Source organism: Dasypus novemcinctus, chromosome 6, assembly GCF_030445035.2.
Source record: "Dasypus novemcinctus isolate mDasNov1 chromosome 6, mDasNov1.1.hap2, whole genome shotgun sequence".
Classification (NCBI taxonomy): domain Eukaryota; kingdom Metazoa; phylum Chordata; class Mammalia; order Cingulata; family Dasypodidae; genus Dasypus; species Dasypus novemcinctus.
Window position 1 is genome coordinate 49,852,952 of NC_080678.1, and position 24,515 is coordinate 49,877,466.

A 24,515-nucleotide genomic window follows, 5' to 3' on the forward strand; every position below is an offset into this window, starting at 1 on the left:
CATAGCATGAAACTTCCTGACTCCACACAGCCCATCTGACAGAACCATGGCTGACATTCCTTAAGTGCTCTGAGCTAGTCACTGTTCCCAGTGCTTTCCACGGATGCTGCTATTTAATCTTCACAACAACCCTCAGAGGTAAGTTCTGTCATTATCGTCCCCATTTACGGATGAAGAAACCAAGACACGGAGAGGTTAAGCATCATCAAAGGTCACAAAGCCAGCAAGTGGTGGAGCTGGGACTGAGACACGAAGCAGTTTCCATAGTTGGAGAATGAAGATGAGACAGTACTTACTACATAGCAGAGCAATTTCTCCATGGTTTGACCAAATTGGACTTTATAAGCTCATATAAGAATTATTCCTCGGGTTGCTTTAATGATTAAATGAGAGAATGGATGCAGAATGCTCAGCACAGGGCCTGGCAAACAATAAGCACCGAAAAAACAGGAGTCATTGTATTACTTCTTATTACTGGACCCAGGCAGCACGTCAGGCCTCCCCCAGTGAGTTTTCCATGGAACACTGGAGGGCAGGGCTGCAGTAATCAGAGGAAGTGCCCAAGAAGCTGGGGACAGCCCTGGTGTAGCAATTCTTCTACTTGGCTTTGTTCCAGTCCTCTGAAGCCTGCCCTGGGCAGATGGCATGCGGGCAGTGACTGCCCCTCCCTTGCAGGCATCTGGGGAAATTTTCTCAACAACCAGGGGGCAGCGGAGGCTCTGGGCAGGGCCAGCGGGAGACTCCTCTGCCTTCAGGACTCTAGAGGGGCCCACAGGGAGCACAAAGACACATGGCCCACCCTGGTGTACCTCTGACTTCTTGCTTTCCAGTCCTGGCTCCCTCATCACTCCAGGACAATGTTGTCAAACGGGTTCTAGGAGAAAAGTATTTTGGCCCAGTGGCAACAAACAAAGCAAGTCTGTTTTGTACATTTCTGAAACAGTCCCTGATATTGCTGATAAACAGGAGCACCCAGACAAAAAGGCAGGCTGGGTTTCTGCTCCCTTTACTGCAGCCAGTGCCCCACTGGCCTCTGGAGATGCCCTTTGCAGTATGCAAGCTCTTGAATCAAAACTAAATCCTGCGGGAAGCAGATTTGGCTCAACGCATAGGGTGTCTGCCAACCACACAGGAGGTCCAGGGGTCAAATCCAGGGCCTCCTTGACCTGTGTGGAGCTGGCCTACGGCACTCAAGGAGTGCTGTGCCACACAGGGGTGTCCCTGCGTAGGGGAGCCCCACGCGCAAGCAGTGCGCCCTGTAAGAAGAGCCGCCCAGAGCAAAAGAAAGTGCAGCGTGCCCAAGAGTGGCGATGCACACACGGAGAGCTGACACAGCAAGATGACACGACAAAAAGAGACACAGATTCCCAGTGCCGCTGACAAGAATACAAGTGGACACAGAAGAACACACACAGAATGGACACAGAGAGCAGACAACTGGGTGGGGGGCAGGGGTGGAGGAGAGGGGAGGGAAATAAAAAGAAATAAATCTTAAAAAAAAACCAATAACTAAATCCTGTCAGGGATCTGCTGCAGTGAAGCCCAGTCAATTCAAGCGACTCGTACAGAATCTAGCTCTACATCCTCAGAGCTGACCCTGGGGAACGGGCAGCTTCTAGCTCTGCCAGCTGCCTGGGATGCTGGTGAAGGAGCCCAGTGGACCAGGCATCTCGACGGGCTGCCTTCGTGGATAAACTGAACAGTGTGCCTCTTCTTGATTTATTTTCCATGTGAGCATTCACTCTATACTTGGCACATTAAACATGTTCACATCTTATCCTTACAAGGGAGGTACTGGTATCCCCATTTTGCAGATGAGGTACCTGAAGTTTCAGTGAAGGTAACCGGTTAAGTAAGCAGCAGAGCTGAGCTTCAGACCCAAGTCTGCCTCATTTCCAAACCTGCGCTCCTAAGTGCGACCACAGGCTGAGGGCACCTGGCGTCCTGCCATGGTCTCATCACTTGCCAGCCGGGTGACTGTGGGTCACTTACTTAATCTAGAAATCTCTCTAGAATTCTTCAGTAATAAAGATTGGTACCTTTAATGCCAAAAAAAAAAAAAAAGAGCGCCTACATAGAGGGCTTATACTACGCCAGGCCTGCTGCTGAGGGCTTAGTATGTGCTACCTTATTTAATCCTCACAAATTCCAGCATCACCTTATTTTGAGGCACAAGGAAACGAATTAACTTGCCCAGGATCACCCACTAGTAAATGACAAAGACAGAAACTGAATGCAGGCCACCCAGCACCTGAGCCTCTTAACCTCCCTGCTCTCCTGTCTCCAGCTAGCAGAGAACTGATTTGATAACAAACGAATTAAGGTACTTGGCAAAGTCACTCTGAACCCAGCTTGAGGAGATGGAGAGTCATGAGAGTGCCAAGGCCTTCTCAAGCCTGAGCTTTCTGTAAAAGGGGGTGCAAAAGCCTCCCTCGCAGAGTTGCTGCAAGCACCAAAGAAGAAAACCTGGAAGTGCCCACAGCGTGGGCATGCCTGTGTGCTGGATTATAATCAGATTCATAAACTGCCTCCATTAGACAAGTATTAAGAGGATCCAGTTCCTCTGCCCTTCCTATCTCCAAGATCAGATAGAGAGAAAGTAAAATAGTCACATAAAGGAACTTTGAAAACAAAGACAAAGCACTGGATGAAACTCTTGATAATTAGATCCTATCTCTCCTAGGCCAGAAAAACTACCAGCCTAATTACCCGCGGCCTCAGTTGTTGCTGTTCCATAATTCCTAATCTCTTTAAATGAATCTTTTGCCCTTGCCAGCATTTTAATACATCATCCTCAGCCCTGCTTCCTGTATGCAAATGGCTTTGACTTCTAGGCTCTTGAGGAGTGAGGCTGGTTGGTTGCCGCAGGTCTGAAGCAAGCTGGGAGCTGGGGGTGTTTGGGGGGTTTTATTTGTCAGTGGAGCCTGGGACAAGGACAGAGGGTAAAATTAAGGCGAGAGGTGCAAAGCACAAAGGAAACCAGAGACATGCAAGAAGCAGTGGGAAAATGCATGGGTCCAAGGGTCTCAAAACCAGGGTCCCAGGCCTTCCCTGCCTCTTTCTGGCTACCTAGTTTTGGCCTCCTTTGTCCTCTCTGAGACTCAATATCCTCATCTTCAAAATGGGCATAACCAAAGAACAAATGAGATCAAGCCGTGAGAGGGTTTTCTACGCCCTAAGTGCCCTGGGATCATGCCCTTCCTCACACCACGTCACACATGGAAGCCATTAATGTGCCCGGCACCCTGAGGTGAGGGAGAGCATCTGGACGAGGCCTCTGACACAGTGACACCAAGGGCTCTGGCCTAAAGGCACAATGCCCCAGGCCCTGGCTTGGTCTGGCCAGCTGCCCCCAGGGCTCAATTTGCCCCCAGGAAGTGCAGTGTGTAGAAGCCAGAGCCTGGATGCCTCAGCCATAAGGGGTCGGAGCTCAGAGCCCAGGTGCCTGGCCACAGGGGACTAAGAGCGAGGCGGCCAGGCCCAGTGCTCGGCACCATGTGAGGGCAACACAGGGGTCCTACAGCCCCTCTTGGAAGCTGCTGTGGGACCCTGAGCAAGGTGTTTAACCCATACTGGCCGGGGGGGGGGGCTCTGTTGTGGTCCCTAGGGGAGCAGCGGCAGTCCCCCAGGTGCAACGGTAAGGACCAGGAAGGAATGAGGGTCCAACAGTGAGCCCCTGATACTAATGACTATGCTTGTGAGCCTATACACCTGAAATAAGAACAAGGCCTAGAGCAGCACTGTGCCTAAGAGTTCCCTCCTGACAGCCTCCATGATACTCAAATGTGGCCAGTCTTGAAGCCAAACTCAGCATGTAAATGCAATGCCTTCCCCCCAGCATGGGATATGACACCCAGGGATGAGCCTCCCTGGCACCGAGGGATCACTACCAAGTACCAGCTGATGACGTAACTAGAAAATGACCTTAAATTAAAGGTTCAATGTGGACCAGCAGAATATCCCTGTCTACATACAATAACAGGAGTTAAAAATGCTGTTTGACCTAAAGTAAGGGGGAAATGGAAAAGACAAATGAGTTCATATGGCTATGAGTTTCTAAAAAAAGGGTCTGGAGGTTGTCAGAAGGATTGCCCTTATGCACACCTGAGCAGAGTCTCAGAGACAGATAAAGTAGATACAACCTCAGATACTGGTCCTTTTGAGGGCTAAAGAGACCCACAGGTTCTATGGTCATGGCTGATGGGGTTCACTACCATGCCAGTTGGCCCTATTTTAGAGTTTGTGTTTCTGTGTGATGGAGCTGGACTCAGATGTGATCTTTGTTTACAAGCCTCTCCTGTTACTTTTACCGGATCTGTAGTTGGTGCTGGGGTTTAATATATACCCGGGGGACCTGAATCTCTGGACTGACCATGTGATAGCCAGGCCCTGAGCCTCAACAGACTTCAGCTCCTACACTCTGATTTATTGGACTTATGCCACCCAGCTAACATGGAGTTGAAGAATGTCAACCACCACACCATGGAGCCTAGAGTGCCTACAACTGAAAGCAGGAGGATTGCATCCAATATCCATGTGGAATCTAAACCCCCTCTCGACATAGATGTGGACCAAGGTCCACAGGAAGGAGGAATACAGTAAGGATCAGAGTGGACTTAATGATATTCTATTCATGAACTACTGTGGTTAATAATTGAGAAAATGTGGCACTGATGTGGAAGAAGTGGCCATGGTGGCTGCTGGGTGTGGGGAATGGGAGGAAGAGAAGAGATGTGGAGGCATTCTCGGGACTTGGAGTTGTCCTGGATGGTGCCCCAGGGACAAATGCCGGATGTTGTATGTCCTCCCATGGCCCACTAGATGGAACGTGGGAAAGTGTGGGCTACAGTGTGGAACACGGGACATGGGGTGCAGTGATGCCCGGAGATGTACTCACCAGATGCAATGGATGTGACATGATGATGGGGGAGAGTGTTACTGTGGGGGGAGTGGTGAGGTGTGGGGGGGTGGGGGCGAATGGGGACCTCATATTTTTTTAATGTAATATCTTTTAAGAACATGAATAAATTGAGTAGAATTTGAAAAAAAAAACAAGAAAAAACAAAAGACAATTAAAATTTTAAATAAATAAATAAAAGAAACAGCAACAACAACAACAAAAAAAAGGTGTTTAACCCAGACTCAGTTTCTTCAGCAGTAAATGGAGGACTTCATTTTTGGGTGTGTGTGAGAATTAAATGAGTACATACACGTGAAGCACTTAGCACAGTGCTTAGTAGACAGTCGGCTTCATTAATAATATAATCTGCAGATCATGACGATGCTTCATGTCCAGAAGTTTAAACACTGCATTCTCACATCACTGAACTCCAGCTGGATTTACAGCTAGACTATAAACTACATGCAGGTAGGAGCCAAATCTGGTTCGCTCCTCACCATGTATGCAGGACTTGAGCTGAGTGCATTCTCAGTCCATATGTGTTGACTGAATTCATTTTGGGAAGAAGTAAGAGGAAGCAGTAGCAAAAGAGAGAAGGGAGAGAGATGGGGACTGTCCAGGAAGTAAATTCAGACAGTGAGGAAAGATAAGCAAAAAGGTCATTTAAAATTTTTTAATAATGGAAGAGAAACAAAGGGGTGTTTTTAAAAATTATAAGCTGTGCTATTGGGATGAAAAGGATGATAAAGGTAATCAACAACAACAACAACAACAAAACTGAGGCAAAGTGAAATGGAGTCTCACCATGCCAATCAAATACTAGATTTTAAACACATTACATACAAGAAGGTGGGATTTTAGGCTCCACCAACAAAATGGTCCAAAGTTGATTATCAGTGGAACTGATTCACTACTAAGCTATGTCAACTCTAAGCCTCTGAGTCACAGCATGTCATAAAGAGTTTTATTACTTTGTGGCAAACACACCCCAGGAGGGTTGGGTTTTATTTTTCTTTTCTGTTCCTTTTTTTTTTTTAAGTTCTTCTTTTATTCTGGGTATGTGTTCTTCCTCTTCCAGCCTGGATGCAAAGGACTCCAACACACTGAACTACTCAATGCACCCAGAGTGGGGAGAACTCATTCATTTGACTTGGTTGCTTTAGCACAAGCAGGGTGTTGTTTCTTTATGCACGCTGGACTCAATGAATAGACATGGAGAGTCTGGAATCCAGCTGGATCTGACCTATCTCTGCCTCAGTTTCCTCAAAGGTAAAATGAAGAGGATGATGATGCCCACTTCCTGAGGCTGAAATGAGAGTTAAAAAAGATTGTGCAGGAAGTGAACTTGGCCCAATGGATAGGGCATCCACCTACCACATGGGAGCTCCGTGGTTCAAACCCCGGGCCTCCTTGACCCATGTGGAGCTGGCCCATGTGCAGTGCTGATGCGTGCGAGGAGTGCCGTGCCACACAGGCGTGTCCCCCGCGTAAGGGAGCCCCACGCGCAAGGAGTGCACCCCGTAAGGAGAGCCGCCCAGCGCGAAAGAAAGTGCAGCCTGCCCAAGAATGGCGCCACACACACGGAGAGCTGACACAACAACCAGATGACGCAACAAAAAGAAACACAGATTCCTGGTGCCCCTGATAAGGATAGAAGTGGTCACAGAAGAATACACAGCAAATGGACACAGAGAGCAGACAACGGTAATAAATGGCAGTGGCAGTGTTGGTGGTCTAGTAAGTACTGTTGTTACTCAGGGTGTCCATCCCTGCCAAAGTCTCCAGAAGACTTAATTTATGCAATCTTCACAACTCTCTGAAGTAGGGACTATTGCCCTCTCCATTTTACATGAAGTGACTGAGACACAGAAACTTGTCCTCTGCGCTGTCCAAAATGGCAGTCACAACCCACAGGGCTAGATACATTCAAATGAATTAGAATGAAATATTAACAATTTGGCTCTTCGGTCACACTGGCCACATTTCCGTGATTAATAGCTACATGGGGCTAGTGGCTACCATATTGGACTGGACAGATCATAGAAAGTTCTATCGGACAGTGTAGCCCTAAAGAGTCTAACACATGGTAGGCACACAAACAAATGATTGCCAAATGAATGAAATTTTTAAAAATTAGTAAAACAGGTTTGTTTGACTTTCACCAAACTAGTTGTTTTGACAAAATATGAAACCAATGCAGACATCTTTCCAGGTTTGTAGCTTCACCTTCTAAAAGGAGAGCTTAAAGGTCCTGCATCAACTATTGTCACTTGATTTGCAAACTTTTTCTCTTCTTAATCACTAACCAAGCCCACCCACTTTTCACTTTACAATGTGCAAATAAAGCCAGCTTTCAAGGAGTGGAGCAGGAATAAGCATTTATTACATGCCTCCTATATGGCCAGGCACCTTAAAAAACTTCATTTTATTTGAGTCTTACAACATTCAGAGAGAAGTAGGTCTTCTAACCCACTTCACAGCTGAGGAAACAGATTCAGAATGGTTTCTTGCCATTAACAAGGCCAAAGTCCTTATGTCAAGGTCAAGGGTAAGGTGGGGCTCCCCTGCCTTCCTGCTTCCTTTGACAAATAGCTTAATGGGTCCCAACAAGCCCAAGGAAAACCTGAAGTCCTGAACACCAGGATCGGTTTTGTAGTTTGTAGACATGGAGGTCTGGCCCCATTTGGTCCCTCTTGTCCCTCTGCTCCCCATCTGACATCCTTGAAGAAAACAAGAATCTCACTTGAATGAATGAAGGGAGGAACTGGAATCATTTATTCATCACTTATTGACCATCTACTATATGCCAGGCATTGAGCTAGGTGCTGGGAAAAAGATAAGGTGCCTGCCCTCATGAGTTACTGTCTGATGGAGGAGGCAGCTGGAAAATCAAATAAACCAGCAAATACATGACTGTTCATTCTGATAAAGGGATGAAAGGAGAGAACTAGAGGGGACCTGAGCTAGGTCTAGTCTGGCTTCCCAGGATGGACTACTGGAAGGAGCAGTATGATGGCCTGTTCCAGCTCTACCCAGGCTCAAATGGGCCAACACCAACCACAACATCTGGCACTGCAGGGGACTCAGAGCTAATTTCCCACAGGACTTTAGCTTTGGCCACACTGGCCACACACCCCTGGCCACACTGGCCTGGCCAAGGGGCCACATACCCTCAGGCTGCTGCAAACTCCTTGCCGCTGGCCACTGCAGCTCCTGAGACTACACTGCTGTGATACTCATTGTCAGCTAATGAGGTAAGTGTGAGTGGAAAATCCCAGTCCAGAAGGAGTTAAGAACCTACTATGTGCCTAGATGAGAAGCTATCTATGTGTTCTCACAGGGGAAAGAGGAATGAATTAGACATAGGTCCTGTCTTCAAGCTGCTTGTATGCAGCCTCAGCCGACAGGCATCCCATCTATTGTGAACAGCTAAGCCTGGGCACCCTTCAGAAATGTCCCCCAAGGTTCTGTATGTCCTTGCAGCAGTGAAAGAAGGAGTGGGGCATAAGAGGGCAAGAAATGAGCATTTGCCTTACAACCATATATGTCGGGCACTGTGGTAAACGCTTTAGATATTTCTCCATGACTGATTCTCACAACATCCCTATGAGGTAAATATCATTGTCTCCATTTTCTAGATGAGGAAACAAAGACTCAGAAATACAGTTGTCCAAATATATTTAGCGGTTAGTAATAAAGACGAAATAAAACTTAGTCTACGCGATCTGAAGTGCCTCCCTTTCCATTTATTGTGTTGTCTAGGGCAATGGGACTTTTAAAAGTAGGGGAGAGGAGTGGAATCAGGTAAATTAAAGATTGGAAGGGGCAGGTCTAATTCCCGAGCTGGAGGGAGTGGGCTCCTTAGTTCTCATTCTTCAGAGCTTGCCTGGTATAGGAGATGCATGGGAGGTGTCGGTCCTGCTGGGGCCTCGCTGGGACTGGGCTTCCTGCCCTCACAGCCACAGCCAGTTGTTCCAGGGTGAACATCTGACCAAGCTGCACCAGGAACCTTCTCAAGATCTAAATTCAGACACGGTCACTGTTTTCAGGTGTAGATTCAGGACCAAGTTAGTGCTGTGATAAAGATGGATTCCTGCAAAGCTAGAAACTACAGGAAGCAGGAGTAGGAGGCCTTGCCAAGCATAGCCAACATGCAGAGAGGAAATGGATAGATGTGCGGGAGAAGCAGAAGTCGGGGCCACACGGTCCTGGACTGGAACCCCATGCCCCAAAAGAGAAAGAGAGCACCTCCCTGCCTGACACAGTTCTGGTTGCTGTGAGGCCCATGTTTTGTATTCTGGGACATGTCTCTCTAGCCTGAAGGGGGTGGGGGAGACACTTTACCTGAGCAAACTTGAGTAGGTGTCTATTCCTACCAATTAATTCCTGATGGTGACACCTTACTCTCCAGTAACTGGGTAAGGAAAGAAGCCTTTACCTGAAGGAAACCACAGATCAGCTTGGTTGAGGAAATGCTCCCCATCTGGCATCCTTGAAGAAAACCAAATTTGCCTTTCACATCATTTTCTATTTCTATGCCTTTCTTCTATTTCCCAGTTACCGCTCTCTGTCCCGTTGCTCAGGAGCTAATGCTCTCAGGCTGGCCTCCTATGGAGACACGGCACCTATGCACTCACCCACAGGACAGACACTCCTGGCTGAGAGGAAAGCCTGAGTGTGAGGGGTGAGGCCCAATTAGCCTGCCCAGCATGGTTTTATGAGTATCTTTCATATTCGTTTCTTCCTTCCGATTCCAATCTTCCGTCCTGGAAAACATTTACCTCAGCCAGCAAGCCCTCTAACTCAGGGGTTGTTAACCCGGGTCCATGAGCTTGAGTTGAAATTTTTAAAAAACATTCTTCTTTTGGGAATGTGTTGGTGCAGGTGTGATATATGTATTAAATAATACAGAGTATGGTGTGGACTTAGTAAGGGGTCCATGGTTTTCACCTGACTGGCAAAGGGGTCCATGGAACAAAAAAGCGTAAGAACCCTGCTCTAGCTAGATTAGTCCTAGCCTGTCCTTCACCTTGCTGGTGGCTCCCCACTGGGCTGTGAGTAAAGCCCAAGCCCTCCTCAACCTCACCTCACAGCTCCAACGCTCCCTGGCCTTCGGTTATGTTCCAAAGTCTGGAACGTCTTTCTTCCCACCATTTCTGTCATATTTCTACTCATCCTTTAAGACAAGTCAAATGACCCTTCTCAATGAATCCTTTTACTCTTATGTCAGCTCTTGCATTAGAATCTTTGGCTTGTCTATTCCGGTTTGTATCTCATTTCTATCGTATGTTCTAACTAGTTGGTCTCTTGGACCTAGAAGACCAAGACATATTATGTATATTTTTGTAGCACTCGTTCCTGGCATACTGTCTGATGCATTGTAGTGCTCCATAAAAGTAATTAAAATCAAATTGGGGAGGGAATTTAGGGATTCACGTGTGCAGTTTCACAGATCTAGTCTCCTCAGATAACCCTGCCAGGTAGGAGGAGTTATGTGGATTCAGAAGCTGGAGATTTTAAATCATTTGATTAAGGGCACATAGAAGTTACAGTGAGAATTAGGACCTTGCTCAGCCCTCCCTGGCTCCAATGCCCCAGGCCTTTCCACCCTAAAGGCGGGATAAGAAGTTAGCTGACAAGGCTTAAAGTGCTTGGTGTCCAAGCAGCTATTTCTGGGTGAGAATTGTACTCAGACCCCCTCAAAACACACTCCTGGTCAACAGGAATGCAGTGGGCAAGGTGAACATTGTCATATCACGGCATTCTAACTGTATGCATTACAAAACACTGGCATTTTACATATGAATTTTCAAAATAAAAACTCTTTAAAAAAATGTGTTGGCTTCACATTTTCCTTGCCAGGAGCAGGAAGGTAAAAAGTGCTAAGGCACCAAATTGCCTCCAGGTAGCAGGTGCTAGGAATTGGTTACACTCAGCATTCATGAATGTATGAAATGGCCTTTTGCCAAGCCTCATCTGCAAAGCACCTGAGAGAATATTAAGTGTAATTCTAATTGAAAGAAGGGAGAGTGGGCAACTCCCCATGGTCCTTTCAAGACCAAGAATGAATGACTTCTTGGCACCAAGATGCCTCAAATCTCCTGCCAGCTTGTTGCTTCCATGGTCAGCATTTAAAATGTGTATTCGACATCAGTAATGTGCTAGGTGTTGCCAAGAATATAAAAGTCACATGGTTTCTTAGCAGGACCATCTCTCAGAGGAATGGAGAAGCTCAGTGACAATCTAAAAAGAAACCCAAACCAAATACCACAATATGTTGTGGAGGAGGGAAGGGAAAACAAAATAGCCCAGTCAATTACTTTTTAAAAGGCAAGGGTGGCTTTATAAGTACCAGAGCCTGCAGAATGTGCTTCTGGGAAGCGCAGCTTTGGGAGTTTCCATGCTTCAGCAGGGTGGAGCCACTTTCTTCAGGTGGTGAGTCTCTAGGCCCTGAGCTCCAGGAAGTGATGGAATGACTCAGTAGATCAAACACTTCTGCCTTGTTGAGTGTTTGGTAAATATAGTAAAGTGGTTCTCTAGGAGCAGCCAACAAGGCTCCACTGTCCGTGGGAGCCTGTGGAGCACCTGGGCCACTCACCAGTTGCCTTCAGGAGCCAAAGTGAATGAGACTCAGATCTTCTCTCCCGTCAGACTGCGCCCTTCTTAAAGGGAATCTCAGTGCTTTTGTGGTTATTTAAAGTTCTTGATGTTAATGACCCTAAATTTAAAAAACAACAACTCTAAAATTGCAAATAGCAAACTAGAGTTTGCTAAAAAAAAAAAAATAGGCAGATTCCTATTGCCTTCAACGATCTTTGCAGATTTACTCATTTTCAGATAGGACATTACGGGTCCATTTTTTTCAGGAGAAAAAAAGAACTTTCAGAGAGGTTAAGTGGTTAGCTCAAGACTACAAAGTAGGTAAACTGGAGAGAAATGGTTCTAGAACTATCTAGGATGACACTAAAACATGTCCAAATGAAGCAAGAAATATCTAGAAAAATAAGTGATAACATGACAATTATTTTGTGGCCTCCTGGCCAGTAGCAGGAGCCAAGTCACAAGGAAAAATCCTCACAAGACCGGAGTGAGAGAAAAGTCTGGCTGATGGAATGAATGATATTATAAGGGAAAAATGAGAAAACTGCTAGAGAGGCAAATGAACATTTCATATGAATGTAATGTTGCCAGGTTGTAAAGGCATAACAATATATTCTTTTCCATCATCTTTCCAAGAGATCTGACACAGAAGTAAGGGATGAGTAGAAGGGAAAATGGAAGTCCATGGCAATATACAGCAAAACAATCTTTAAAAGAAAAGGGAAAACACACACAAATTACGGGAACTGTCCTTCAGAAATGCACACGATCACAGTGATGTGCACTTCCAGAATGTCCATTGAACCATCATTGCTAAGTGGGAGAGATTAGAATAATTGACATGCTTATAGCAGAAAGTGTGGGAGGGTTCAAATCAAACCACACCCCTAGTTAGTAAGAGTGGAGAGGGAGAGAAGGGAGGGTAGAATGGTGAGAACTTTCACTTTTTAGTTGTATAATCCTTTCTGGAGTGTTAGTTTGTTTTGTTTTTATGTGTATTACTTTTTTTAACAAAATTTTTTAACTCCTCCCACCCCGCGATGACTCCCTTGTCTGTTTCCTCACTATTTTTGCTCACTGTTTGTGCTCTTTGCCTGCTCCTTGTTTTTGCTCATTGTCTGTTTTTTCTTTGCGAGGCACAGGAAACAAACAGAACCCAGGACCTCCCATGAGGGAGGCGGGCATTCAACTGCTTGAGCCACCTCTGCGCCCTCCTCGTTTGTTTTTGCTAGTTGTCTGGTCATTGCTTGCTCCTTGTCTTGCTCATTGTTTTTGCTCATTGTCTGCTTGTTTTTGCTTGTTGTCTGCTCATTGGTTTTTTTCTCATTGTCTGCCCATTGTTTGTTTGTCTTCTTTAGGAGGCACCGGGAACTGAACCTGGGACCTCCCATGTGGGAGGTGGGTACTCAACTTCTTGAGCCACATACACTCTCAATAGAATTTTATTGTAGTATATCATGCACACACGAACATACATAAACAATAAGTGTATAGTAAAAGTTGTGAATTTACAAAAGAAACATTCATTTCATCATACAAGGGTCCCATACACCACCCTACCACCAACACTTGCATTATTATGAAACATTTGTTACCGACTATGAAATATATTACTACTAACTATAGCCATATCTTACATTTGGTGCATTTGCCCCCCCCCCAGCCCACTTAATATTAACACTCTATATTAATATCACACATTTGTTATAATTCATGAGAGAAGGTTCTTATATTTGTCCTGTTAACCACAGTCCATCTTCCACCACTGAATTTCCTGTGTTATACTGTCCCATGTTTTGTACAATCCAAAGTGTGCACTCAGTGACTCTCATTTTCATCAGAGAGTTATGTTGTCATCACCTCAGTCAATTTGAGTGTTTTCATTATTCCAAAAGGAAAAATCCCATACTCCTTTATACCCCGCTATAGTTGTCTTTTAGAATTGATAAAATAGCTTCTTTGCCATTGTTGCAAAAATATTAGGTTGATGCAAAATGAATTGCAGTTTTGCATTGTTGAAATTTGCTGTTTGATATTGGAATACATTCTTATATGTGGTTACGTTATACATCATTTTAACGTGTATTTCTCACTTTATGTTTTTTTGTAAATGACTTATTACTTGCTGTTTATTTTATATTTATTTTAGACTATGGAAATGGTGTTAGACAAAAAGCAAATTCGAGCAATTAAATGGGTCATAAAGCAGCAGAGACAACTCACAACATCAACAATGCATTTGGCCAGGAACTGCTAATGAACATACAGTGCAGTGGTCATTCAAGAAGTTTTGCAAAGGAGACAAGAACCTTGAAGATGAGAAGCATAGTGGCTGACCATCGGAAGTTGGCAACGACAAATTGAGAGCAATCGTCGAAGCGGATCCTCTTAAAACGCATGAGAAGTTGCTGAAGAACTCAATGTCAATCATTCTACGGTCATTCAGCATTGGAAGAAAATTGGAAAAATGATAAAGCTCAATAATAGGGTGCCTCATGAGCTGACTGAAAATTTAAAAAATCGTCGTTTTGAAGTGTCATCTCTTATTCTATGCAACAATGAACCATTTCTCAATCGATGAAAGTGGATTTTATACAATAACTGGTGATGACCAGCTCAGTCGTTGGACCAAGAAGAAGTTCCAAAGCATTTCCCAAAGCCAACTTGCACCAAAAAATGATCATGGTCACTGTTTGGTGTTCTGCTGCCAGTCTGATCCACTCCAACTTTCTGAATCCCAGTAAAACCATTACACCTGAGAAGTACACTCAGCAAATCGATGAGATGCACCAAAAACTGCAATGCCTGCAGCTGGCATTGGTCAACAGAAAGGGCCCAATTCTTTTCCATGACAACGCCCAACCACACGTCGCACAACCAAAGCTTCAAAAGTTGAACTAATTGGGCTACGAAGTTTTGCCTCATCCATCATATTCACCTGACTTCTCACCAACCAACTACCACTTCAAGCATCTCGACAACTTTTTGCAGGGAAAATGCTTCCACATTTTCTGCTTTGCAGAGAATGCTTCCCAAGAGTTCATTGAATCCCGAAGCATGGATTTTTACGCTTCAGGAATAAACAAATTTACTTCTCATTGGCAAAAATATTTGACTGTAATGGTTCCTGTTTTGATTAATAAAGATATGTTTGAGCCTAGATATAATGATTTAAAATGCACAGTCCAAAACTGCAATTCCTTTACACCAACCTAAATATTACAATATTACTGTTAACTATCATTTGTAAGTTACATTAGTTGTAATTTTCCCATGTATCACCATATTCTTAACACTTTGTAAAAGAAAAATATTCTTATATTTATCCTATTAACCACAATCTTCATCCACCACGAAAATCACTGTTATACATACCCTAGAATATTCTCTAGTTTCCTTTCAATTGGCATTTATGTCCACAGACTACCCCTTTTAGCCACAATCACATTCATAAATCAGCAGTGCTTAGTTATACTCACTATAATGTTACCATCAACTCTATTAATTTCCACACTTTTACAATAAACCTTATTAAAAACTCTACATACATTGAGCATCAGCTTCCATTCTCAACCCACATTTTATTTCCTAGTGTATATCACTTTTGTAATAAAAATTGTTACCATTTGGGGAGAGGGTATAGTTCAGTGGTTGAGCACCTACTTCCCACGTACAAGGTCCCAAATTCAAACCCCATACCTCTTAAAACAAACTTCAGGGAAAAAAATTATCATTTAAAAATATTATGTTATTAAATTTTTAGAATTGAAAACAAAAACAAAAACAAAACAACCCTGTTTTGTTTGGGAGAATGATAAAGTCTTAAAGAAAGACCTCAGAGGTCTGTCTCGAATCTCAGCTGGATTCAGCTTTACAGCCTAGCTGTCTGTGTAAAACTCAAGAGAGCATAGCATGGGCAGGCCTTAAGATTCAGAACTGACTTGCGGGACCTGATGGACCCCAAGGATGTGGAAAATCCAATCAACTTTATGGCTTTCATAATCTAGTCCTGCACTGCTAAATTTCAATGACAGCCACGCAGCAGAGCAGTCGTTCTTATTATACTCTTTTGTTCCATGGACTCTGTTGCCAGTCAGGTAAAAAGCACGGACCCGTTACTAAGTCCACACTATACTGCATATTATTTAATAAATATATCACACCTGCACCAACACATCTCTACAAGAATAATGACTTTTTGAATTTCAATTCAAGCTCACAGACCCCTTGTAAAGAACCCCTGCAGTAGAGAATCCAATAATCCCAAATCCTCCTGATGCATACCAGGCCCTGAGTAGTTCAGCCTCAGAAGGGGTTTGAACACAAAAGACTTGGGTCAACTTTGAACCAGCTGGTTGTCAATAGAGAACATTCCCAACTACAGTGTAGCTCTGGACTAACAGGGTCTCACAGTGTCTATACAAGGTCACCATGAACACGCCTTCATTTGACCATTCTTCCTACTATCTCAGTTTGAGAGGGGCTGCTGACTGCTCTGACCTTGCTGTTTTAAGTACTCAGGAGGCAAAATATTTACACATCAGAAAACATATGGCTTTCTTTGCTGCCACCTTGATCTTCTGCTAGGGTGCTTTACATTTTGTTCACCACAAGTTCTACCCCATTCCATACAGCGAAGCACATCTTTTTGCTTCATGCTCCCTCTGAAAGGCATTATCATAAGTAGCCTCAGTTTTGTCTGAACATAATTTTACTTAATTTTATACAGTGCTTAAAATTGGGGAACACACCTGGGAAGAGATTGCTAACACCAGTATTTTAAGCCACTGGGATAGACTGAAAGCACCTTGAAAGCAAGATAAATGCCTTATTTGTTGTACTATGTTCTTTCCAGCACCTAAGATGATGCCTTCCATATCTTGCAGAGGTATTTCGTACATGGAATCTTAAAGCCAAAAGGAACCTTGAAGAGATCAGCTTCCAGTATTCCACAATTTAAAAATTTAAGAAACATGTTGATAAATCTGGGTTAGACAATGTCATCAGATATTTAGTTATGTCAGCTAGAATCCCATATCTTCCTACTCCAAGGTCAATGTTCTTTCTTCTATCATGCTGCTTATGAATGAATGAATGACAACCATTCAATTTGTACAACCACAAAAAGACGAGAAGAGAATACAGTTAAATAATCTAGTAAATATATTATTTAGATAGACTACATTTGCCCAATTTAACTGAAGTTTTCCACTTTTAATTGGATGTTTAAGTTCATGGTGTGAAATATGTTTCCAGTCATTTAAAAGTTTTGATTGATGCATACACACCCCAGATAAATGACAAGTCAGATTTCCATATAGCATTAACGCCAATTTCTTTATAATCTAGACTTGCCTCAAATAATGACATCAACAGATTGAAACTAATGTTGTTTTTATGCTTTTATATGTCAATATAAATGAAAACTTTTCATGTTATCTCTATTATATAACTGCTTTCAGGAAAACAATTTTAGAAAACAACGAACTAACCACTTGTAAGTAAACGCTAACATAACATGACTACATGATTATCCACTAACCAGATTCTCAGATTCCCAACTTAAATTGTCCTTTAAGAGTTCAACTTTGGTCCTCCAAATCTTTTATTTATTTATTTTATTTATTTTACTAGACAACCATGTTGGTAGCTTTGGGTCTCATTTCTTTTATTTTCTAGCTCACCCTCATAGGGAGAGTTTTGAGAAGGCGAACAGGGAGAGAAAATTCGACTAGAGAAAGGAAAGAAGCATAGATTACCCAGAAACTGGAAGGGAGAAGTAGTCAAAGTTCCTGGAAGGAGAGAGAATCAAGCCCAGGCAGGGTCAGGAAACACACGCCCATTAAGGCTCCCCTCTCTCTGCCACTCCCTGCCCCCCACTCCACCCAGAAGTGAAATGGCAATTTTACCAATGAGCACGGACAAAGAGAAAATGAGAGTCCTCAAAGCCAGATTTAGACACGCCACTCCAGTCAAAGCTGCAACTGCCTGCAAAGCCTGGTAGCATGCCACCTCACACTAGCCATTCCTGACCCCCTCCACGTAAGTGGAGTTAGAATGGGCTCTTAAAGATGACCTAGTCTAAAGCCTCCTCATCCACTTTCCAGACCAGAAAACTGAAATCCAGAGCAATGAGGTCATTTGCCCAAGGACATTCAGCAGGACAGAACTAGATCCTCAGACTGTAGACGTGCTCATCAGAGCTCTTTTCCCTCTGAGCAATAAAAAATGACCCAACTTTCTACAGATGAACAATTACAAAGGGGCAAAAAAATATCATGAAATAAACAAATCCCCCAAAACAGCATCACCTCCCCACCCAGTGTCAGAAGGTCAGTGACAATACAAGTAGCAGCTGGTTGTTTAATGGAGCAATGGGTCTCCAAGAACTTATTTGCTCTTCTTCCTCCTTTTATTTGTTTCTCATAGGCAGAGCAAATCAAAATGCACGTAAAACTGCCGAAACTCTTACTTGGAACCAACACAGACCTTTTGGATACCTGAAATTTGGGGGTTAACATAAAAGGGTATTTTTCCCCCAGGGGCTTACTAAAATCACATTCTGTTAGAGCTAAAATAGCAGGTCATTCAATGAGTGTCAAAGCCCTGGGGAAAATAAAATGCCTTCAACAGAAATCGATCCTCCTTCCTGCCCTGCACAGGTAACAAACTTGCACTAAGGCTGGAGACACTTTAGTTTTAGCAGTCGCCAAAACGCGCACAGGTAAAAACAACGGGACCCAAGGAAGTGTAACATTCTAAAACAGGGCTTTAGAAATAGAAGAAAACTTTTCCTTACCTTTAAAAATAACAGAAACAATAGGATCCGGTTTCCCAAATTTCGTTTTGGGAATATTACTGGCAGATTCCACAATCACTCGAAGCATGGCTCCCAATTCAGGCAGAAAACAAGTTTCAGCGAAAGAAGTTAGGAGGCCGCGGGCGCTGGAGCTGCGGGGCGCGCGGCTCTGCGAGCGCCGGGGAGGGTTTCTCCAGGGAAGGGGGGGGGCGAGGCCAGGGGGTGGATCGCGGACCGAGTTTTCACTGAAGGCTGAACGTAGACTGACACCCAAACTCCCGGCTCTACGCAGTGAAGCGGACACGGACTTAGGAATTCGTGAAATGTGGAAGTGAGAAGAAAAAACCTCCTCTAAAAATAATTATGTGCAAACAAATGAAACCAAAACGGATTTGGAGCTAATGAAAAACGTGGGCAGGTCAGGAGACCACTAACGATGATGCTTTTGGCACTAATTCTTGAAACCGAATTCACTGGTTTCCTGCTACCCCTTCCATTCGTTTGTGATGTTCGTTGAGTTTTAAAACTTTACTTAGTCATTTTAAAATTTCGTTTAACCTTTGCCGTTTCTTCTCTCAAGCTTTCGAACTCACGCACTCAGTAACCACTTAGATCGCTTTTCTAAAAAGCCAGTTAAAGGGCGCCCCCTACTCTATGGCAAAGGAATAACAGCGCATTTCAAGCAAGTCCAATCCAGTGCACGGGAATGTGAGTTTACAGAACCGGCGTGTGGAGAGCTGATATTTTGCTTTACAAAGGATTCTCCATAGAATTCCTTCAGAAATCCTTCAGAGGTGTGAGCTGGGCAACTAAGTTTTCCTGGTCCATCAACTGCTCCAACACTCTTCAATGAAAATGGAGATGTGGACTTGCCACTGTGTACATAAACCTTCCCCATCAGCAGTGTGTGAGACTTCCTGTTGCTCTACATTCTTGTCACATTTGGAGATGTTAGATTTTTTTTTTAATGTCCCCGTTTTGTCCCAAAGGATGCATTCAGACAGTATAACTTAATGGTTATATCACCTGGTTTTAGTAATCAGCCTGACCTGCATGTAAGTCCCTGCTTCACCACAAATTTCTTAACCCATCTCTCCCTCAATTTTCTCATCCATAAATTGGAAATAAAGGTTGTTATACGATAAAGATCTTAGCGTGGGGCCTCACACAAAGCACACAGCAAATTATACATGTACACAACAGAAATTAGTGTATATTCATGATTTCATAGCATTCCTATTAACGGAAGTTGCCTTTAAACCAGGTTTGCATTGCATTTCAGAGGAAAGGGCTAAAATTTAGAGCAGAGAAACATAGGTCTTCCTTTTCCTGCTGAACACACAGCCAACACACACAGAGCCATCTCCTAGCAATTGTTTCAAGTGCATCGAAAAAATAAGGTTGACCTACAAGAATGCTTCTGTCTTAGTGAGTTTTTTAAAGGCTTACATAAAGAAAAGAACCAATGAACCCATTGTCATATACATTAGAATATTTTGTGGCCATATAGATAGTTTTAGGGAATATATACAAAAAACATATTTTTTATTTTATTTGGCTGTTCTTTTATTTCTTTTTTTTATTGTGAAATATATGTATAGAAAAAGGCCTGCAACAAAAATGTGACAGCTTAACAAAAACCATCCACGTCAAGATAGAGAACACTGGAGTTCCTCATACGAACCCCAGGAGTTCCTCATACGTCCCATGTATCACATCTACCTCCTTCCCCACAGAAGTATTTTTCTTTTTTTTTTAAAGATTTATTTTATTTATCTTCCCACCCCACCTCCCCCATCCCCAGTGTCTGCTCTCTGTGTCCGTTCGCTGTGTGTTCTTCTGTGTCTGCTTGTATTCTCGTTAGGCGGCACTGGGGATCTGTGTCTCTTTTTGTTGCATCATCTTGCAGCGTCAGCTCTCCGTGTGTGCAGCACCACTCCTGAACAGTCTGCGGTTTCACACAGGGAGGCTCTTCTTGCTTGGGGGCCAGTACTTTTGCACCGGGGGCACCCTTACGCGGGGGCATCCCTGTGTGGGCTGGCAATCCTTGTGCGCAGCAGCACTGTGTGTGGGCCAGCTCATCACACGGACCAGGAGGCCCTGGGTACCAAACCCTGGACCTCCCATGTGGTAGGTGGACGCTCTATCTGTTGAGCCACATCTACTTCCCCCCACAGAAGTATTAACTACTTGCTATCAAATGTTCAGGGTTTGGGATGTTACAATAAGTACGACTTGGAACATGCTTGGACATTTTTCCTAGCATGAATGTTCACAAATGTATCTAGGGCCTATATCTATGAATGGAATTGCTAGACCAAAGGGGATATGCATTTCCTTACCTTTACTAGGTAATACTAAATTTTATTCCACAGTGGTTGTATTATTTACATTCCTACCAGTAGAGTATGAGACTTCCCATTGCTCTACAGTATTGTCACACTTGGCAATGTTAGATTTTTTTAAAAATAAATTTTATTGAAATATATTCATAAACCATACACTCCAATTAAAGTGTACAATCAATGACATTTGGTATAATCACAGTTGTACATTCATCACTTCAATCAATATTAGAGCATTTTCATCACTCCAAAAAAAAAACACAAGAAAAACAAAAACAAACAAAAAACCCTACCCCTTAGTAGTCACTTCTCAATCTTTCTATCCTTCCTCTGTCATACCTAAATGCTAATCTATTTTCATCTTTATAGTTTATTTATATTTACATTTTGTATAGTTGGAGTCAAACAATATGTGGAACCTTTGTGTCTAGTTTCTTTCATTTTGCATACTTCCTTTTTTTAACCATTGATGGAAGGTTATTAAAATATTATTTTACACTGCTGTCCATAGTTTGCTTTGGTTGTATTTTTGCCCAAATTATCATCCCTGACATTCATATCTTATAACATTAACACAATTCATTCTTTTTCAGAGGAAAACGTTCTTATATATGCACTCTTAACAATACTCATTTTTCATAAGGATTTGATATGCTATATGGTATCATGTTTCATTTTTTAGCTTTCCTTCTACTGATACCCACAAGTTCAGACTTTCCCTTTCAACCACTATCATACCCATATATTAGTGCTACTAATTACAAACACTATAATGTGCATTCACCATTTCTATTCATTTCCAAATATTTATAAACAACCTTTAAAAATCAATATTGCACAGATTAGACCTTCGTTTTCCATTTTCCTACCTCATTCTATATTCTGGTGACTTGTGTTGTGGCTATTAACTCCATGAGTTTGCTCATTATATTTGGTTCATAATGAAATCATACAGTATTTGTCCTTTTGTGTCTGACTTGTTTCAATCAACATAATGTCCTCCAGGTTCACCCATGTTGTCACATGCCTCACGATTTCATTCCATCTTACAACTGAATAATATTCCATCTTGTGTATATACACCACAGGTTGTTTATCCAGTTGATGGACACCTGGGTTGTTTCCATCTTTTGGTAATTGTGAAAATGCCGCTGTGAACATCAGTATGCTGATGTCTGTTCATGTCCCTGCTCTCAGTTTTCTGGGTATAAACTCAGTAGTGGTATTGCCAGGTCACATGGCAGGTCTATATCCTCCTTCCTTAGGAACTGCCAAACAGACTTCCACAGCGGCTGTATCATACTACATCCCCACTGACAGTCAATAAGCGTTCCTATCTCTCCACATCCTCTTCTACACTTGCAGTTTCCTGTTTTTTTTTTTTAAATAGTGGCCATTCTAGGAGGAGTAAAATGATATCTCATTTGTAGCTTTGATTTGCATTTCCCTAGTAACTAGTGATGTTGAACATTTTTTCATTTTTTTCATCATTTGCATTTCTTCTTTAGAAAAATGTCTATTCAAGTCTTTTACCAGTTGGGTCATTTGTCTTTTTATTATTGAGTTGTAGGATCTCTATATACCCTTGTCAGAGGTATGATCTCCAAATATTTTCTCCCATTGAGTAGGCTACCTTTTTATTCTCTTCACAAAGTCCTTTGAGGTGCAAAAAATATTTAATTTTGAGGAGGTCCCACATTTTTCTATTTTTCTTTGGTGCTCAAGGTTTGGGTGCAAAGTTTGAGACCACACATACCACAAGATCTTGAAGTTGTTACCCCACATTATCTTCTAGGAGTTTAAAGGTCCTGGCTTTCGTATTTAAGTCTTTGATCCATTTTGAAGTGATTCTTGTATAAGGAGTGAGATAGGGGTCCTCTTTCATTCTTTTGGTGATAGATATCCAGCACCATTTGTTAAAGAGACTATTCTGTCCCAGAAAATCCAACTTGGTAGACTTATTGAAAATCAGTTGACCGTAAAGGTGAGGGTCTATTTCTGAAATGTCAGTGAGAGTCCATCAATCAATGTACCTATCTTTATGCCAATACCATGCTGTTCTGACCACTGGAGCCTTGTTATATGCTTCAAGTTCAGGGAGCATGAGTCCTCTGACTTTATTCTTCTTTTTTAGGATGTTTTTGGCTATTCATAGCTCCTTTCTCTTCCAAATAAGTTTGGTAATTGACTTTTCTATTTCTGTGAAGTAAGCTGTTGAAATTTTTATTGGGATTGCATTGACTCTATAAATCAGTTTGGGTAGAATTGACATCATCATCACAGTCTTCCAATTCATGAACAAGGAAATGACCTTCCATTTGTTTAGGTCTTCTTTGATTTCTTTTTGCAGTGTTTTGTAGTTTTCTGAACATAGGTCCTTCACACCCCTGGTTAAATTAATTCCTGGATATTTGAGTTGTTTTGTTGCTATTGTAAATGGAGTCTTTTTTTCTTGATTTCCTCCTCAGTTTGTGCATTACTAGTATGTAGAAACACTACTAATTTTTGGGAAGCAGACATGGCTTAGCTCATAGAACATCCATCTACCATATGGAGGGTCCAGGGTTTGATCCCCAGGGCCTCCTGGCCCGTGTGGCAAGTTGGCCTACATGCAGTGCTGCTGCCGCGTGCAAGGAATGCCATGCCACTCAGGGGCATCCCTGTGTAGGGGAGCCCCACGTGCAAGAAGTGCACCCCACAAAGGAGAGCCACCCCATGTGAAAGAAGCACAGCCCGCCCAGGAGTGGTGCTGCACACATGGAGAGCATGCAACAAAAAAATACACAGTTTCCCAGTGCCACAGGATAATGCAAGCAAATACAGAAGAATTCACAGCAAATGGACACAGAGAGAAGACAACAGGGGTAAGGGGAGAGGAATAAATAAAATAAATGTTAAAAAAAAAAAAAGAAACACTACTAATTATTGTGTATTGATCTTGTATCCTGCCACTTTGCTAAACTCATTTATTAGCTTTGGTAGTTTTGTTTTAGATGTCAGAATTTTCTAAATATAGGATCATTTCATCTACAAATAGTGAGAGTTTTACTTCCTCTTTTCCAATTTGAATGCTTTTTTTTCCCCTTGCCTAGTTGTTCTAGCTAGAACTTCTTGGACAATGTTGACTAACTGATGACAGTGGCCATCCTCATCTTGTTCTTGATCTTAGAGGGAAAACTTTCAATTTTTCTCCATTGAGTACAATGTTGGCAGTGGATTATTCATATATGCCCTTATCAAGATTGAGGAACTTTCCTTCTGTTCCTATCTTTTACAGTGTTTTTATCAACAAAGGATACTGGATTTTGTCAAATGTCTTTTCTGCAATAATTGAGATGATCAAGTTGTTTTTTTAACTCCAATTTGTTAATGTGGCATATTATGGTAATTAATTTTTTTGTGTTGAACCACCCTTGCATACCAGGAATAAAACCCACTTGATAGTAGTATATAATTCTTTTAATATACTGTTGGATTTGATTGGCAAGTATTTTGTTAAGAATTTTTGCATCTATTTTCACTAGAGAGATTGTTCTGTAATTTTCTTTTCTTGTAGTATCTTTACCTGACTTTGATATTAGGAATATGTTGGCTTCATAAGATGTGTTGGGTAGTTTTCCCTTCTCTTCAATTTTTTGGGAGCACTTAAAGAGGACTGGTATTAATTCTTTTTGAAATGTTTGGTAGAATTCACCTGCGAAGCTATATGGTCCTAAACTTTTCTTCGTTGCAAGACTTCTGATAACTGATTTTATCACTTTACATTGATTGGCTTGTTGAGTTCTTGCATTTTTTGTAGAGTCAACATTAGGTTGTTTGTGCATTTCTAGGAATTTGTCCATTTCATCCAGGTTATCTCATAATATCCTTT

General features: G+C 42.5%; 1 protein-coding gene across 3 annotated transcripts in view; it reads right to left on the reverse strand.

Annotated features, from left to right (window-relative positions):
- The window catches only part of MYOF (myoferlin), a 157,232-nt gene extending 138,744 nt beyond the window's left edge, over positions 1–18,488 (reverse strand). For all 3 annotated transcript variants that reach the window (XM_058298784.2, XM_058298783.2, XM_058298782.2), the window contains exon 1: positions 18,300–18,488. In XM_058298784.2, coding sequence (XP_058154767.1) covers positions 18,300–18,387 — 88 coding nt within the window. In that variant the 5' untranslated portion in view covers positions 18,388–18,488. The remainder of the gene's footprint in view (positions 1–18,299) is intronic.
- Between the last annotated feature and the right edge of the window lie 6,027 nt (positions 18,489–24,515).